At 42.3% G+C, this 18,940-nt stretch overlaps 1 protein-coding gene across 1 annotated transcript in view; it reads right to left on the reverse strand.

Annotated features, from left to right (window-relative positions):
- Positions 1 to 232: 232 nt before the first annotated feature.
- The window catches only part of LOC115478811 (rRNA 2'-O-methyltransferase fibrillarin-like), a 393,169-nt gene continuing 374,461 nt past the window's right edge, over positions 233 to 18,940 (reverse strand). The window contains 2 exon segments of the mRNA XM_030216419.1: positions 233 to 592; positions 11,657 to 11,802. Of these exon segments, the coding sequence (XP_030072279.1) occupies positions 568 to 592; positions 11,657 to 11,802 (171 nt within the window). The 3' untranslated portion in view covers positions 233 to 567.

The following is an 18,940-nucleotide window of genomic DNA, read 5'->3' on the forward strand; positions in this document are numbered from 1 at the left end:
CAATGGTTCATGTGCAGCTGTGCGAAAGGAGGGGGGATGCAAATAATGACCTGGAATGTTGTTGCCACATGGTTTAGGATTCAACATTTGTCAGCTGTCAAACAAGAGCTGGCCCTGGATGTCAACATCAGGCCAGAAATTTTCAAGTCAGCTAATTACACTGAACACTTTTGCAGTATCCCTAAGTTCTAGGGTTCTTCAGTAAAATGAAACACCAGAATGACAATTCTGATTATGTTAATAAAATACACAAAATTTATTTCCACAGAGCAGGCTCCCAATTAGGTAAACTGATAATGCTTAACCCATGTAACTACATACAAATTAGTCATGCTTTTTTCCTTACATGTATAAACTGTATTTACAAAAAAAAGAAGAGTAATAACATTTCCAGTTTTGAATACAAACATGGATATCAAGTCTGAAATCCTTCCACTAGCAAAACTGTACAACCCCTGGATGCAGTCATCCCAGATATACTTCAGTTCAGTAGCCAAGCTGTGATAGATTTTGAACAAAACATTGTAACTGGTAGAATATGTCGTCCTTAAGTAAAAGCATATCCACTTATTTCTTCTGTTTGGGAGGTGGTCTGTTAAAACAAAAATAAAACACAAACCATGAACACCTAGCAGGCTTTACTGAATGCCACAGAAGATACTCAGTGCCATATTCCATATTTCAACTAGCACATAAGAATTCCCAAAGTATGGCTCATTAATCACAAACCACCCAAACACACCCTGGGGATTATCATTCAGCATTTCCTACTGAGACACAGCTACAAACAAAATGAGCAAGTACTCAAGATTATCAGCCATACCTCTAACAGGACATATTGCCTGAACAGAAATGGGAAGACTAGTAGGTCTGGGTCCTTCCATACCATAAAGTTACTTTAATCTCTGCTGGGGTTATCCAGATGTCTAAACTCATTAACTATTAGGTAATCTTACATAGAACTTAGGTGTTCTAAAGAACATATACAAAACAAACTGAAAAACAGCCAAATTCAATCCCAAAGGGTTATGAAAAAAAGCATTCAATGCCAGAAAGCATGAAAATTACCCTCAGAAACCAAGGGATAAACCAAGGTCTAACCAACAGGACCCGTTATCTGTATAAGATTTTGGTGTCCGTGGTTTGATCTCTTTCATTGGGTAAAAAGAATTTTTTCTTACATGCTTTCAATCACAATTTCTCATAATGCAAAAACTTTCACTGAGAGTCAAAATGTTTCCAAAACCACAGCGATAGCATAAATTAACTTAGCTTATCTTAGCTGTCTTGTTCACCCCTCGTTCCAACTGCTTATTTATGTTCAACGGGGCCCATATCGTTTCGCCCACTTCTAGGCTTCATCGGGAACAACCCAGTTTAAACAGACTTATACAGGGGCATTTATCTAAAAGAAAACACACACAGAAAAACTCAGCAAATTACTCACATAGGCACACTAAATTTACAAACTTCTTCAAATGGTACAAATATATAAAGATATACAAAACCTAATATCTAAAACCCACCCAATTCTCAAGCACTCACCTCGCTGACAGAAATCCACTAGGAACCACCAGCAATTGCTATTCAAACAACTGTGCCTACGCTAGATAAATAGACTGAAAAATGGCAACGCCCAAAAAACCAGCGCCACCTAAACCATAGCTGCACCATATCACATCGTAAAGATCTTTCATCCAATAGACATACAAACACCATTAGCCCTGTATGTACGTCACTACTTACGAACTCACAAATTTCCCTTACATCAAAGAACTATGAAACACACGGGAACTCACTTCTAACACAAAACAAAGCATAATCCCCTAAAGAAGCACAATAACGCGTCACTCTTCCATGTATAATAAAATCACCTCTACCAACCTCTCAACGCTGGAACAAATGCACACAACAGTGAAGGGCGATCTTAAAACTCAATGGAACAGATTTCCCTACTGTTACGTCCTGACGTTAATGACATCATTGTGTAACTACCACCCTCAGTGTGTATTATAGCAAAAACACAACATTTGTGATTCTCAACCTTTAAATGAAACAGGAAAACCTAAAAATTGACTTATTAAATGACATACAGCCATATATTAACAACATTAGCCTGTGCAACAATGCCATACATTAAATTCTTAAATGACTAATGATGTTAAAAGCACAGGCAATGCTGGCTATATGTGCTGTATTAATAAAAGGCATTCAATTCCAAAGAACCATTAAACCCATAGGGCTCCATGGTATGTAATGTAAAAATCCATCTAACCTCTTTTCTCTGAAGTATGTCATTTAATAAGTCAATTTTTAGGTTTTCCTGAATCACAAACGTTGTGTTTTTGCTATAATACACACTGAGGGTGGTAATTACGGGATGACGTCATTAACGTCAGGACGTAACAGTAGGGAAATCTGTTCCGTTGAGTTTTAAGATCGCCCTTCACTGTTGTGTGCATTTGTTCCAGCGTTGAGAGGTTGGCAGAGGTGATTTTTTATACATGGAAGAGTGACGCGTTATTGTGCTTCTTAGGGGATTATGCTTTGTTTTGTGTTAGAAGTGAGTTCCCGTATGTTTCATAGTTCTTTGATGTAAGGGAAATTCGTGAGTCCGTAAGTAGTGACGTACATACAGGGCTGATGGTGTTTGTATGTCTATTGGATGAAAGATCTTTAAGATGTGATATGGTGCAGCTGTGGTTTAGGCGGAGCTGGTTTTTTGGGCGTTGCCATTTTTCAATCCTTTTATCTAGCGTAGGCATGGTTGTTTGAATAGCAATTGCTGGTGGTTCTTAGTGGATTTCTGTCAGTGAGGTGAGTGCTTGAGAATTGGGTGGGTTTTAGATATTAGGTTTTGTATATATATATATATATATATATATATATATATATATATATATATATATATATATATATATATATATTTGTACCATTTGAAGAAGTTTGTAAATTTAGTGTGCGTATGTGAGTAATTTGCTGAGGTTTTTCTGTGTGTGTTTTCTTTTAGATGAATGCCCCTGTATAAGTCTGTTTAAACTGGGTTGTTCCTGATGAAGCCTAGAAGTGGGCGAAACGATATGGGCCCCGTTGAACATAAATAAGCAGTTGCAACGAGGGGTGAACAAGACAGCTAAGATAAGCTAAGTTAATTTATGCTATCGCTGTGGTTTTGGAAACATTTTGACTCTCAGTGAAAGTTTTTGCATTATGAGAAACTGTGATTGAAAGCATGTAAGAAAAAATTCTTTTTACCCAATGAAAGAGATCAAACCACGGACACCAAAATCTTATATAGATAACGGGTCCTGTTGTTTAGACCTTGGTTTATGCCTTGGTTTCTGAGGGTAATTTTCATGCTTTCTGGCATCGAAAGCGAATGCTACATACCTGTAGAAGATATTCTCCGAAGACAGCAGGCTGATTGTTCTCACTGATGGGTGACGTCCACGGCAGCCCCTCCAATCAGAAACTTCACTAGCAAAGGCCTTTGCTAGTCCTCGCGCGCCCATGCGCACCGCGCATGCGCGGCCGTCTTCCCGTCCAAACCGGCTCGTGTTCATCAGACCCATATGTAGCAAGACAAAGACAAGGGAAGACACAACTCCAAAGGGGAGGCGGGCGGGTTTGTGAGAACAATCAGCCTGCTGTCCTCGGAGAATACCTTCTACAGGTATGTAGCATTCGCTTTCTCCGAGGACAAGCAAGCTGCTTGTTCTCACTGATGGGATATCCCTAGCCCCCAGGCTCACTCAAAACAACAAACATGGTCAATTGGGCCTCGCAACGGCAGGGACATAACTGAGATTGACCTAACAATTTTTCTAACTAACTGACTGTGTAGCCTGGAACAGAATAAACATGGGCCTAGGGGGGTGGAGTTGGATTCTAAACCCCGAACCGACTGTCGTGTCGGGTATCCTGCTGCAGGCAGTAATGAGATGTGAATGTGTGGACAGATGACCACATCGCAGCTTTGCAAATCTCTTCAATAGTGGCTGACTTCAAGTGGGCCACCAAAGCTGCCATGGCTCTAACATTATGAGCCGTGACATGACCCTCAAGAGCCAGCCCAGCCTGGGCGTAAGTGAAGGAAATGCAATCTGCTAGCCAATTGGATATGGTGCGTTTCCCCACAGCCACTCCCCTCCTGTTGGGATCAAAAGAAAAACAATTGGGCGGACTGTCTGTTGGGCTGTGTCCGCTCCAGATAGAAGGCCAATGCTCTTTTGCAGTGCAATGTGTGCAGCTGTCGTTCAGCAGGGCAGGAATGAGGACGGGGAAAGAATGCTGGCAAGACAACTGACTGGTTCAGATGGAACTCCGACACAACCTTTGGCAAGAACTTAGGGTGAGTGCGGAGGACTACTCTGTTATGATGAAATTTGGTGTAAGGGGCCTGGGCTACCAGGGCCTGAAGCTCACTGACTCTACGAGCTGAAGTAACTGCCACCAAGAAAATGACCTTCCAGGTCAAGTACTTCAGATGGCAGGAGTTCAGTGGCTCAAAAGGAGGTTTCATCAGCTGGGTGAGAACGACATTGAGATCCCATGACACTGTAGGAGGTTTGACGGGGGGGCTTTGACAAAAGCAAATCTCTCATGAAGCGAACAATTAAAGGCTCTCCTGAGATCGGCTTACCTTCCACACGGTAATGGTATGCACTGATTGCGCTAAGGTGAACCCTTACAGAGTTGGTCTTGAGACCAGACAAGTGCAGAAGGTATTCAAGCAGGGTCTGTGTAGGACAAGAGCGAGGATCTAGGGCCTTGCTGTCACACCAGACGGCTAACCTCCTCCATAGAAAGAAGTAACTCCTCTTAGTGGAATCTTTCCTGGAAGCAAGCAAGATGCGGGAGACACCCTCTGACAGACCCAAAGAGGCAAAGTCTACGCTCTCAACATCCAGGCCGTGAGAGCCAGAGACTGGAGGTTGGGATGCAGAAGCTCCCCTTCGTCCTGTGTGATGAGGGTCGGAAAACACTCCAATCTCCACGGTTCTTCGGAGGACAACTCCAGAAGAAGAGGGAACCAGATCTGACGCGGCCAAAAGGGAGCAATCAGAATCATGGTGCCTCGGTCTTGCTTGAGTTTCAACAAAGTCTTCCCCACCAGAGGTATGGGAGGATAAGCATACAGCAGACCTTCCCCCCAGTCCAGGAGGAAGGCATCCGATGCCAGTCTGCCGTGGGCCTGAAGCCTGGAACAGAACTGAGGGACTTTGTGGTTGGCTCGAGATGCAAAGAGATCTACCAAGGGGGTGCCCCACACCTGGAAGATCTGGCGCACTACTCGGGAATTGAGCGACCACTCGTGAGGTTGCATAATCCTGCTCAACCTGTCGGCCAGACTGTTGTTTACGCCTGCCAGATATGTGGCTTGGAGCACCATGCCGTGACGGCGAGCCCACAGCCACATGCTGACGGCTTCCTGACACAGGGGGCGAGATCCGGTGCCCCCCTGCTTGTTGATGTAATACATGGCAACCTGGTTGTCTGTCTGAATTTGGATAATTTGGTGGGACAGCCGATCTCTGAAAGCCTTCAGAGCGTTCCAGACCGCTCGTAACTCCAGAAAATTGATCTGCAGATCGCGTTCCTGGAGGGACCAGCTTCCCTGGGTGTGAAGCCCATCGACATGAGCTCCCCACCCCAGGAGAGACGCATCCGTAGTCAGCACTTTTTGTGGCTGAGGAATTTGGAAAGGGCGTCCCAGAGTCAAATTGGACCAAATCGTCCACCAATACAGGGATTTGAGAAAACTCGTGGACAGGTGGATCACATCTTCTAGATCCCCAGCAGCCTGAAACCACTGGGAAGCTAGGGTCCATTGAGCAGATCGCATATGAAGGCGGGCCATGGGAGTCACATGAACTGTGGAGGCCATGTGGCCCAACAATCTCAACATCTGCCGAGCTGTGATCTGCTGGGACGCTCGCACCCGAGAGACGAGGGACAACAAGTTGTTGGCTCTCGTCTCTGGGAGATAGGCACGAGCCGTCCGAGAATCCAGCAGAGCTCCTATGAATTCGAGTCTCTGTACTGGGAGAAGATGGGACTTTGGGTAATTTATCACAAACCCCAGTAGCTCCAGGAGGCGAATAGTCATCTGCATGGACTGTAGAGCTCCTGCCTCGGATGTGTTCTTCACCAGCCAATCGTCGAGATAGGGGAACACGTGTACTCCCAGCCTGCGAAGCGCCGCTGCTACTACAGCCAAGCACTTCGTGAACACTCTGGGCGCAGAGGCGAGCCCAAAGGGTAGCACACAGTACTGGAAGTGACGTGTGCCCAGCTGAAATCGCAGATACTGTCTGTGAGCTGGCAGTATCGGGATGTGCGTGTAGGCGTCCTTCAAGTCCAGAGAGCATAGCCAATCGTTTTCCTGAATCATGGGGAGAAGGGTGCCCAGGGAAAGCATCCTGAACTTTTCCTTGACCAGATATTTGTTCAGAGCCCTTAGGTCTAGGATGGGACGCATCCCCCGTTTTCTTTTCCACAAGGAAGTACCTGGAATAGAATCCCAGCCCTTCTTGCCCGGATGGCACGGTCTCGACCGCATTGGCGCTTAGAAGGGCGGAGAGTTCCTCTGCAAGTACCTGCTTGTGCTGGAAGCTGTAAGACTGAGCTCCCGGTGGACAATTTGGAGGTTTGGAGGCCAAATTGAGGGTGTGTCCTTGTCGGAGTATTTGGAGAACCCACTGGCCGGAGGTTATGAGAGGCCACCTTTGGTGAAAAACTTTCAACCTCCCCCCGACCGGCAGGTCGCCCGGCACTGACACGTTGATGTCGGCTATGCTCTGCTGGAGCCAGTCAAAAGCTCGCCCCTTGCTTTTGCTGGGGAGCCGAGGGGCCTTGCTGAGGCGCACGCTGCTGAGAGCGCGCGCGCTGGGGCTTAGCCTGGGCCGCAGGCTGTCGAGGAGGAGGATTGTACCTACGCTTACCAGAAGAGTAGGGAACAGTCTTCCTTCCCCCATAAAAACGTCTACCTGTGGAGGTAGAAGCTGAAGGCTGCTGGCGGGAGAACTTGTCGAAAGCGGTATCCCACTGGTGGAGCTGCTCTACCACCTGTTCGACCTTCTCTCCAAAAATATTGTCCGCACGGCAAGGCGAGTCCGCAATCCGCTGCTGGATCCTATTTTCCAGGTCGGAGGCACGCAGCCATGAGAGTCTGCGCATCACCACACCTTGAGCAGCGGCCCTGGACGCAACATCAAAGGTATCATATACCCCTCTGGCCAGGAATTTTCTGTACGCCTTCAGCTGCCTGACCACCTCCTGAAATGGCTTGGCTTGCTCAGGAGGGAGCTTGTCCACCAAGCCTGCCAACTGCCGCACATTGTTCCGCATGTGTATGCTCGTGTAGAGCTGGTAAGACTGAATTTTGGCCACGAGCATAGAGGAATGGTAGGCCTTCCTCCCAAAGGAGTCTAAGGTTCTAGAGTCTTTGCTCGGGGGCGCCGAAGCATGCTCCCTAGAACTCTTAGCCTTCTTTAGGGCCAGATCCACAACTCCAGAGTCGTGAGGCTACTGAGTGCGCATCAGCTCTGGGTCCCCATGGATCCAGTACTGGGACTCGATCTTCTTGGGAATGTGGGGATTACTTAAAGGCTTGGTCCAGTTTGCCAGCAATGTCTTTTTTAGGACATGATGCATGGGTACTGTGGACGCTTCCTTAGGTGAAGAAGGATAGTCCAGGAGCTCAAACATTTCAGCCCTGGGCTCGTCCTCCACAACCACCGGGAAGGGGATGGCCGTAGACATCTCCCAGACAAAGGCCGCAAAAGACAGACTCTCAGGAGGAGAAAGCTGCCTTTCAGGGGAGGGAGTGGGATCAGGCCATCAGACTCCTCGTCAGAGAAATACCTGATGTCCTCCTCCTCCTCCCACGAGGCCTCACCATCGGTATCAGACACAAGTTCATGAACCTGTGTCTGAAGCCGTGCCCGGCTCGACTCCGTGGAAACACGGCCACGGTGTGAGCGTCGAGAGGTAGACTCCCTCGCCCGCACCGGCAAAGCTCCCTCCGCCAACGTCGTCGGGGAGCCTTCCTGGGAGGCGACCGCAGTTGGTACTGTAAGCGGCACCGATGTCGGAGACCTCACCCCGGGCAAGGGGCCAGCCGGCGCCTCACTCGACGGTACCGGTGTCGCAAGCACCCCCGGTACCGGAGGGGAAGGGCGCAACAGCTCTCCCAGGATCTCTGGAAGAACGGCCCGGAGACTCTCATGCAGGGCGGCTGTGGAGAAAGACATGGAAGCCGATGCAGGCGTCGAAGTCAGAGTCTGTTCCGGGCGTGGATGCTGTTCCGGGCTGTCCAAGGTGGAGCGTATCAACACCTCCTGAACAGAGGGTGAGCGGTCCTCCCGGTGCTGATGCCTAATGGGTGCCGACTCCCTCGGCGACCCAGAGCTCTCGGTACCGATGCGGGAAGGAGACCGGTGTCGATGCTTCTTTGACTTTTTCAAACGAAGCATGTCACCGGAACTTCCCGGTACCGACGAGGAGGACGTAGAATCCAACAGTCGCTTCCTCGGGGCCGAGGCCGAAGGTCGGTCTCGGGGGGGGGGGGGGGGCTGTACTGCAGGAGCCCTCAGGGTAGGGGGAGACCCACCCGCAGGCTCACCGCCACCAGCAGGGGAATGGACAGCCCTCACCTGCACTCCAGTCGAAGCACCACCGTCCGACGACATCAGCACTAGTGGAGGTCCCGGTACCACCGACGCCGCCTTCCGATGAATCGGGACCGACGATGCAGAGGGTCAATGCCTCGATGCAGTCGATACGGTCGATGCCGAGGTCGGAGGTCTTGACGCTGACGACGTCGATGCACTCAATACTCCCAGTGCTGTCGTCGACGAAGAGCCCGAGAACAACACGTTCCACTGGGCCAATCTCGCTACCTGAGTCCTTTTCTGTAAAAGGGCGCAAAGACTACAGGCCTGCGGCGGGTGCCCAGCCCCCAGACACTGAAGACACGACGCGTGCCTATCAGTGAGCGAGATTACCCGGGCGCACTTCTTGAAGCCGTTGGGAGACTTCGATGACATGGGCGGAAAAATCACGCCGGCGAAATCAAAACTCGTAATTGCGGTAAGTCACCAAAAAGAGGGAGAGAAAAAACTCGAACCGAGGCCTCAAAAGGGCCTACCCCGAAAACGAAAGGAAACTTAACGGGGCAAAAACTGGAAATACGGGAAGGGGAAAAAGACCGAAAAGGCCTTTCTCCGAAATTCCCTTTTTTTTTTTTTAAACTAGCGAAAAGTCAAAAAGACGCGCGAGGGTCAACTTAAGGGGCGCGAACGGCGCAAACACGACCGTACCGAGCGCGGACAAAAGAAGACTGACGAACACGAGCCGGTTCGGGTGGGAAGACGGCCGCGCATGCGCGGTGCGCATGGGCGCGCGAGGACTAGTAAAGGCCTTTGCTAGTGAAGTTTCCGATTGGAGGGGCTGCCGTGGACGTCACCCATCAGTGAAAACAAGCAGCCTGCTTGTCCTCGGAGAATGCTTATTTTCATAACCCTTTGGGATTGAATTTGGCTGTTTTTCAGTTTGTTTTGTATTAGTTTACGTAATTCAGATCAACAGCCCATACTGTTACTTACATACTAGTTGGTTCTAAAGAACATCCCAGGGAATTATTCACCAAAAACAAAAGTTACATAAAATTATGCAAAAGCAATTGCTATAATGGTTTAAAAACATTAAAATAGAAATGTTTCAAATTGTTTAGAAACACACTTTACAGCACGAATTCTCAACATAGTCTCAGGACACACCTAGCCAGTCAGATGTTCAGGATATCCACAATAAATATGCACATGAGAGATTTGTATGTACTGTCTCATGCATATTCAACATGGATATCCTGAAAACCTGTCTGGCTAATTGTGTCCCAAGGACTGGGTTGAGAATTGGTGCTATACAGCAATGTAGTAAGTTATATTTTCCTGAAATATTAAGATCATCATCTCAGACCACTTATATTTGTCACCTCTCACATTTGCACAGAAAAGCACACACGTGACTACCATGAATATTCTGTATCTAATGTGGTGCCTCAAAATTATCACAGCAGGAACTGGACTGGAAAAAAAACCATGGGAGTTCCATAAAGTCCTGGGGAATATTTTTGTAGCTGGATATACTTGCTCAGACCTTACCCAGTGGGTATTATAATCAGTTTGTGTTTATTTTTTTAATGGACTATTGCATGATTATCTGTCTTGTCTACACTCACAGTTTGAGAAGTTTTTTTTTTTAATGCATTTGAGTTTTTCTGTCCACAAATATAGTGCTTTGGGGTTGCCTATGATAGATGCTGGCTGTAGCCCTATGGTAGAAGCTGGATGCTCTGGATTGGTGTGTTTAGCTCTGAGATGCCTGAGAACTTTACAGTAGCTGAAGTGACTTTATTAAGCTGTGTGTGGAGTTTTTCTTAGTTTGTTAGTTTTGCACATACCAAGACAGGAATGAACTTCACTCCTAAGCCAGGGTATATGGCTCTTTCAGTCTCACCCTCTGTTCAAAATGTATTTGTTTATACAGGCATTTGAGATCAATGCTGCTCTGTTCTGGGCCTTTTGTAGCATGGTCTGCTTATCTTACCACTTCCTCTACCAATCAAGTCTAATAAAGTAAAGCTTTCCCTCCTTCTCCCCCATCTGACTTAAGTCCACTTAACATTCCTTTACTTGACACTTGACATTTTGCCTATTAGATTGTAAGCTCTTTTGAGCAGGGACTGTCCTTTTGTTAAACTGTACAGTGCTGCGTAACCCTAGCAGCGCTCTAGAAATGTTAAGAAGTAGTACTTTACCCCAGCAAGTCCTTAAATTAGCTTGATCCTTGCTCCCCCCCCCCCAAAAAAAAAAAAAAAAAAAATCTGTCCTGTGGACTTTGTCCACATTTTGTTTCTCCTCCTCAGATCGCAAGCAACACTTTTCTTGCACTGTCTTCCTCCTGCACCATGCAGCTCACTGATTGTGAATTCTACAGTGCCTGAAATCCACCACTATTCTCAAAGTCTCAGATGGACTGCATATGACTATACACACAGTAACACTTGCATTCTGAGAGCTGTGCAGTATAGGTGGAGTTCTACAGCACCTCTTCTTCCCCAGTGGACCACTGCCCTAGTGTCATCTCTTACTGATGGTTTAGAGGTTGAATTCCATACCCTGACAGAGTTCCTTCGGCGTATCTGTTGCCACAACTGTCATCTTTCACATGGGTCCTGCCTATTTAAATGACTGCAAGAAAATTCTACAGGTACTTAATTGTGTAATTCCAACTTGCACTTTAGCATTGAATCGACATACTACATCAGAGAATTTCAAAAGTAGAAAAGGAATATCAAACTATGCCAATTTTAAATGATGGTAATAAAACAACCACCTTGGCCTTTCCAGGTTTTGCTGCTCAAAGGGGAGTAATAGTCTACATTAAACTGTCTTGGTAAAAATGTGAATTCTTGATATTGTAGTTTAGTCACTTTTCTTTAATAGGATTTGGTTCTAGAAAGGTCAGGCAGCATATCAACAAAGGGGGAAAAGTTAGTTGGGTCTTTCCTTCCCTTCTTTACATCATTTGTGAAATGTTCCCATTCCCATACATCTTTCCATGTGTTACTCAAACTTAATTTTAGACTGACCTGTATACTCCTACCACTACAGCATGGTCTCTCTCATAAGGCTCCAGTGTCAGTTGCTCCTGTGGTTTCATGTTTTCTTGTTGCATTTTCTTCACTTCTGAAGCAAACACAGCCTCAGGAGCAGCAGTAGAATCTATACAGTTGGCCTGAAATGATCCACAAGTTGTTATGTTACAGATAGACATGAATGACTATAACAGCCCACCACTGAGAACAAACTCAGAAAGCATATGAACTACACAGACTACAGCTAGACAACAATAAAGTCACCATTGCCTCTTTCATTCAAGTCCTTGAGAACTGCCAAGAGGTCAAGTTTTCAGAATATCCCTAATGGTACGCTTGACTATCCTGAATAATTATCTCCATTATTTAAGAATATTCCTGATTTTACTTATAAAAATATAGATGAATATGCAGCTCTCTAGAATTACATATTTCAAAACAGAATTGATAAAATTGCTCCCCTTTGGAAAAGAACTGTTACAAAATCTAAAATTAAGGGATGGTATTCAAGATTAAATCTTTTGAAAAAACAAGTTAGGTATATGGAATCTCACTGGGAAAAATACAGCAATATTGTTAACGCAATGTAAACAACTTCAAAAGCTGTATAATGACCAAAGTTAACTATGAAATCATATTTCTCTAAGTTGGTTCTAGAAAGTGACAACAAAACCCAACAACTTTTTCCATTTAGAGATCTGTTAGGAACTAATAAAAATAACTAAGCGCCATGTTACCTTCTACAGATTGTCTACATTCCTCAAATCTAAAGTTTTAACCTTACATTCCTAATCTGATAATATACTACCCTCTAATGGACAAATAAAAGAAGAATCTATTTATTAAAATAATGCTATTAGTTACACTGATCTTCCAGGTAATACTGCACACTTGGAGGTGGTTTCTGTATCAACAGATCAATGACATTCTTTTCATCTTTGCTCTGAAATGTTGATCCGGTTCTAATTACATGGATCACAATGTCAAAGCATGGCTTGGTATCACTTATTACAACTGATCCAACTACAGTGGAGCACCATTAGTACACAGTTTTCATACTTTTAAGTACATATGTATATTTTTTTGGTTCAATTATTAAAAATCATTAAATATCAATTAATTAAAATTATTAATAATTTTAAATAATATAAAACACTTTTTATTCTTCAATTAATAAGCTTTTCTAAACAAAGTTTTTTAAATATATTCTATTTTGGTCATACACTGTGTACTTGATCAGGTACATTTAATTTTTATTTTGTTTTATTATTATTATTTAATGACTAAGGATGTAACTAAACAGGGATCTTTTTGGTATTAACCTATTTTGATTTTATTGTTGTGATTCTATTTGTTTTTAACAATGTTAATAGGGCATAACTCGTCAAAGCTAGGTATATTCGTTATAGCGCGAGTTAAAATTTTTTTTCCACGTCATCATGTTTTCAATTGTTAGTTAGCATAACACAATTTTTAATGTTTTGAATATTAAGCTACCATCTATTTTCAACATTGCCATTTGAAATGCATTAGTTCAATAACCTTACATTCATATTTTTATTTTCTCTACGTGTCTGCACAATAGACGTCCTACGTAAAAATGACATCATTAGGTAGTTCACATTTAAATCGTAGTCTTCGTACTTTCTTTTATTTCATTGAGACTTACACTGTTGCTGTGTGTGAGCTTTGCACTGCATTTCATTCGGAGGTATTTATTGTTAATGACTGGACACAACACTGAGATCATAGCGATTTTTTACTTTTTTTTGATGCAATTCAACAGTAGTTTTTATCGCTCTGCCTCTTGCAACTTTTTAAAAAAAATCTCTTTTGGAACAGCGCTATTTATATTTAGGTCAATAGTTTTCCTCTAAACTGATGGTAACAGCACAACAGTTTTTAATACTCCATACTTTGATTTAAAATGTCAAAGGTTTGTTTCGTGTCAATCTTAATTATTTAGATAATGCACATTTTTTTCTTTTTTAAAATTTTGACAGCCAACGGTTATTAGTTATCCTTTTACTTGATGCAATTCTGTCTCTCGTATATTTTTTAAATATTTGGTTAGGCGCTATTATACCTGACAGCAATAAAAATAGTAGTTTTTAATGTTTCATACTATGTTTGTATTCAACAATGTCAAAGGTTTGTTTTATGCCAATCTTAATTATTTATTGTAATGTACATTTCTTCAAATTTGACAGCCACCATTGATTCATTTGTTATTCCACATTTTTTCTTTACGTGATATGACCATAGACATCCTATGCATATATTTAAATTGCAGTCTTTTGAATTGTTTCATTTGAGATTTACACTGTCTATGCGCGTGAGTTAGCACAGCCTTATACTCGGAGGTAAGCGCTTTGTATTGTTAATTACCAGACACAGGATCGAGTTCACAGTTACTTTTTTTTTTATTTTATGTAATTCAATAGTAGTTTTTCATTTTTCTGTGTCCCATTTCTTTTTAATATTATGTCATGCGCTATTATACCTAGTTTTATTTGTTGCCCTTTGAATTGACGGCAATCAAACAATAGTCTGTATTGCTCTAGACTATGTTTGTTTTATGTCAATCTTAATTATACCTTGACAACTACCGGCATTTTTTGACCACCATTTTTGTGTAATATCCATTTAGACGCTGGTTTTAACTGCCGATGGTGATGTTTTAATCTAAGCAGCTTTTTGGCAGACTATTTTATTATATTTTATAACAGCTTCTCATTGCATTATAATCTGCCCTTTTAACATTAGGTTATTAGTTATAAAATCCAACTAATATTCTCTTTGAATCAATGCAGCTCTGATCATTCTATATTATGCCTTTATTGAACACTGACAAAGTGTTCGTTGCATGTCAAATCTTAATTATTAATCGCAATGTTCATGTCAAGTTTTTCAATTTTTGAAATACTTGTTTCAACTGCTGATAACGTTTTTAATTCAAGTATTTCTCCCACAATAATGCATTCACTTTCATTTTTTACCACGAAAGTTTATTTGTGGTTTGCAGCAAGATCCATTTACAATGCAATATACAATGCGCAAAAATCTTTTCAAACAAATATTTTATGTTTAAAATATTACATATGTGTTTTACTGCATTTTATAAAATTACAATTCTATGTCTTTTACTTTTCTAAAATGTATTAGATCTGTATGCTGTGTTGAGCATGATGTGTGTTCATAACCTGATTTGTTGGCAATGTTGATTGAAATATATTAGATCTGTATGCTGTGTTGAGCATGATGTGTGTTCATAACCTGATTTGTTGGCAATGTTGATTGAAATATATTAGATCTGTATGCTGTGTTGAGCATGATGTGTGTTCATAACCTGATTTGTTGGCAATGTTGATTGAAACACATTCATTTTGTGCTAATACCAATTGTTTTCAATGTGATATTTATGTGTGAGATTTATGTTGTCTTTTTACATATATACTTTTCCATTTTGCTATCAAATAATTAAAAAAAAATAGAACCTCACACAGAAAGAAATCAACACCATGGTTCAATGAAGATCTGAAAAAACTTAAAACACAAGTAAGAAGGTTAGAACGAGCGTGGAATAAAAAGAAAGACGAACCCACACTTAACGCATGGAAACAACTCCAAAGAAAATATAAATACACCATAAGACGAAACAAAAGATTATATTACAAAACAGAAATTGGACCAAACCTACAAAGATACGTAAACTCTTCCAGCTCGTGAACAAACTACTAGATATCACACCAGTCAAAACCAACAGCAAAGATACACCAGGAGCAGACAAACTTGCGAGATACTTCAATGAGAAAATAATACAATTACGACTTAAAATACCTGTCAGTACCATTGACTACACTGCACTCCTAGATTGCCTAGACTCAGACCCTTGTGTATACCCAGCAGACAGAACCTGGACCAACTTCGAGTTATTATCGGAGGATCTCATCTCACAAACTTTCAAAAGATTCAAATCTCACTGCAAATTAGACATATGCCCAAACAACCTTATGACATTTGCCTCTCAACAATTTATAATAGACTTAACGAATCACCTGAACTATATGCTACAAAATGGACTCTTCCCAAAGGAAAAAGGAAATATTCTACTCACCCCCATACCCAAGGACGCAAAGAAGAGTGCTAATGAACTAACCAAGTAGCATCCATTCCCTTAATAACCAAATTAACGGAAGGGATGGTGACCAAACAACTCACTATCTAGACAAATTCTCAATACTACACGACTCCCAATCAGGATTCCGAATCAACCACAGCACTGAAACAGTACTAGTTACTCATGACTAAGTTCAAACAAATGATTGCAACTGGAAAAAACATACTATTCCTACAATTTGACATGTCTAGCTCCTTCAACATGGTTGATCATGGAATACTACTACATATCCTCGAGTACTTCGGAATAGGAGGCAACGTTCTCAATTGGTTCAAGGGGTTCCTAACCACACGATCATACCAAGTGACATCTAATTCAACTACATCAGCCACGTGGACACCTGAATGTGGAGTCCCACAGGGATCCCCCCTCTCACCAACCTTATTCAACTTAATGATGATACCCTTGGCCAAACTACTATCAAACCAAAACCTCAACCCATACATCTACGCAGACGACGTAACGATCTACATCCCATTCAAACAAGATCTAAAGGAAATTTCCAACGACATCAACCAAAGTCTACATATCATGCATTCATGGGCGGACGCGTTTTGGCTGAAACTCAATGCAGAAAAAACCCAATGCCTAATACTCACCTCTCAACATAACACAAACAATTTCACCACCATTAACACACCCACACTGAATCTTCCAATCTCGGACACTAAAAATTCTTGGAGTCTCCATTGATTGACATCTAACACTTGAGAATCATGCAAAAAACACAACCAATAAGATGTTCAACTCAATGTGGAAACTAAAAAGAGTAAGACCTTTCTTCCCAAGGAACATCTTCTGAGGTCTGGTACAATCAATGGTACTCAGTCATTTAGACTACTGCAATGCACTCTACGCTGGCTGCAAAGAACAAATAATCAAGAAACTACAGACAGCCCAGAACACGGCAGCTAGACTCATTTTCGGTAAAACAAAATATGAGAGTGCTAAACCCCTACGAGAAAAGCTGCATTGGCTCCCTCTTAAAGAACGCGTTACATTCAAAATATGCACCCTGGTCCGCAAAATCATTCATGGAGATGCCCCAGCCTACATGTCAGACCTGATAGACTTGCCACCTAGGAACGCTAAGACATCGTCCCGCACATTCCTCAACCTTCATTTCCCCATCTGCAAAGGGCTAAAATACAAACTAGTGCACGCATCAACCTTCTCCTACTTGAGCACACAATTCTGGAACGCACTGCCGCGCAACCTGAAATCGATCCATGAACTAACCAACTACCGCAAACTATTGAAGACCCATCTCTTTAACAAGATATACCACAAAGACCAACAAATATGAACTCCTTTACACATACCTAGTATTGTCTTTACTATTTGCTTGTTATATAATTCATACTCCATCATTATCATGTTAATATAATACTAAATGTTTATCTCTTATGTATCTCCACTATTCATGATGTATTGTAAGCCACATTGAGTCTGCAAAGAGGTGGGAAAATGTGGGATACAAATGCAATAAATAAATAAATCACACAAAATTTTGGAAAGCATCAGCCTTTTGAAATTGCTTGGACACACTCTCTTTTAACCTAAGTTTATTTGCATGTTTGCTCTTACTATTAAATGAAATATATTTTTTTATATATGTTGAAAGAATTTTTATCAAACAATTTATATTTGCCTCATTTTTTGTGTTAATGAATAGGTATAAGTTTGAAATACATAATATTTCATTTCATGTATCTAGATTTTTTATATATTTTATTTTTTCATTTATATGACTGTATCCTTGGTTCCTATCAAAGAGATCTTTTTATATTTATATATTCATTTTATGGTTATTTTATCTGCTCAGCTAAACTTCTGATCTCATAATCTGTGTTTCCTAACTAACTGCTTAGTGGCTATTTCTAATTGATATCTGTATTCTATGTAACAGATTTTAAAACTGCTTATTGGCTATTTGTATTTGATAGTTGCTGAGAACTGGATTTAACAAGTGCTTTAAAATCGGTAGTAGTTCCTCTTGTGTTTCTTTTTCTTCTGCTTCCATAGTGTGTGGAGCCCCTCCCCTCCCCCATCTGCTTTTGTTGTAAGGTATTTGCATAGCACAGGTGGAGCTTCTCTCCACGTGGTTTTTGTCTCTGCACAGAAGCTGGACGGATTTGGGAGCTCTCAGATAAGACTATTTTCTGATTACACCTACCTTACAGTTGTGACTCTGGGCATTTCAATGCTGTTCTAGAGATAGGTTACAGCAAACACATTCCATAGGTCTTAAGCTTAAACCACCCACCCTGCCCCACAACCCACCCACCCCAAGACTGACACTTCCTATATAGCTTTATCAAATATACTATGTATCATAAATTAACCCCACCCTAATTACAACCCCATCATAGTATACCTGTTCATACCCATTTCAACAAATCAGGATGACTTTTATTCTCTGTAATAATTGTGGTGCTTTAGTTTCAAGGCCAAGCATCTGGAGACTTAAAGCTTGTCCTGTCTTCAGCTTGCTAGTTTAAAACAGGAGCTCAGCAAAGTAAAGCAGGAACTGAATGCACTTAAAGCAACTTCTAGGACTGCACAAAATCATACTGCACAGAATCATACCAAATTCTCACCACTGCCTCAAAGGATACCACCACCTAAGAATAGATGATTCACAGTAGGCTCAGGCAGGCTTCGTTATGTGACACAGAAGCATCCGCCCTCACAAGTGTTGCCCCTACAGAATTCTTTTGCTCCACTACAGCACTGCGATGTTCCTGAAAATAAAACTGAGGCGGAAGAAAAAGAAAAAGCAAGGAAGGTGGAACAAAAAGATATGAAGGTACCCAAAGAGAAAAGACACCCCCCAAATCACTAAAACCGAAACACATACTAGGAAATGTAGATGGAAAGCGATGACCACAAATGCTCGCAGTCTAAGCAATAAAGTTCATGACCTTCAAGCCTTGATGTTGGAGGCAGACTTAGACATTGTTGCAATCACAGACATATGGCTCAATGGTTCCCATGAATGGGATGCAAACATACCAGGCTATAATCTTTTTAGGAGGGATAGAGAGGGGCGTAAAGGTGGCGGAGTAGCTCTGTATGTGAGAAATGATATCACAGCA

Source organism: Microcaecilia unicolor, chromosome 10 (genome assembly GCF_901765095.1).
Source record: "Microcaecilia unicolor chromosome 10, aMicUni1.1, whole genome shotgun sequence".
NCBI lineage: Eukaryota > Metazoa > Chordata > Amphibia > Gymnophiona > Siphonopidae > Microcaecilia > Microcaecilia unicolor.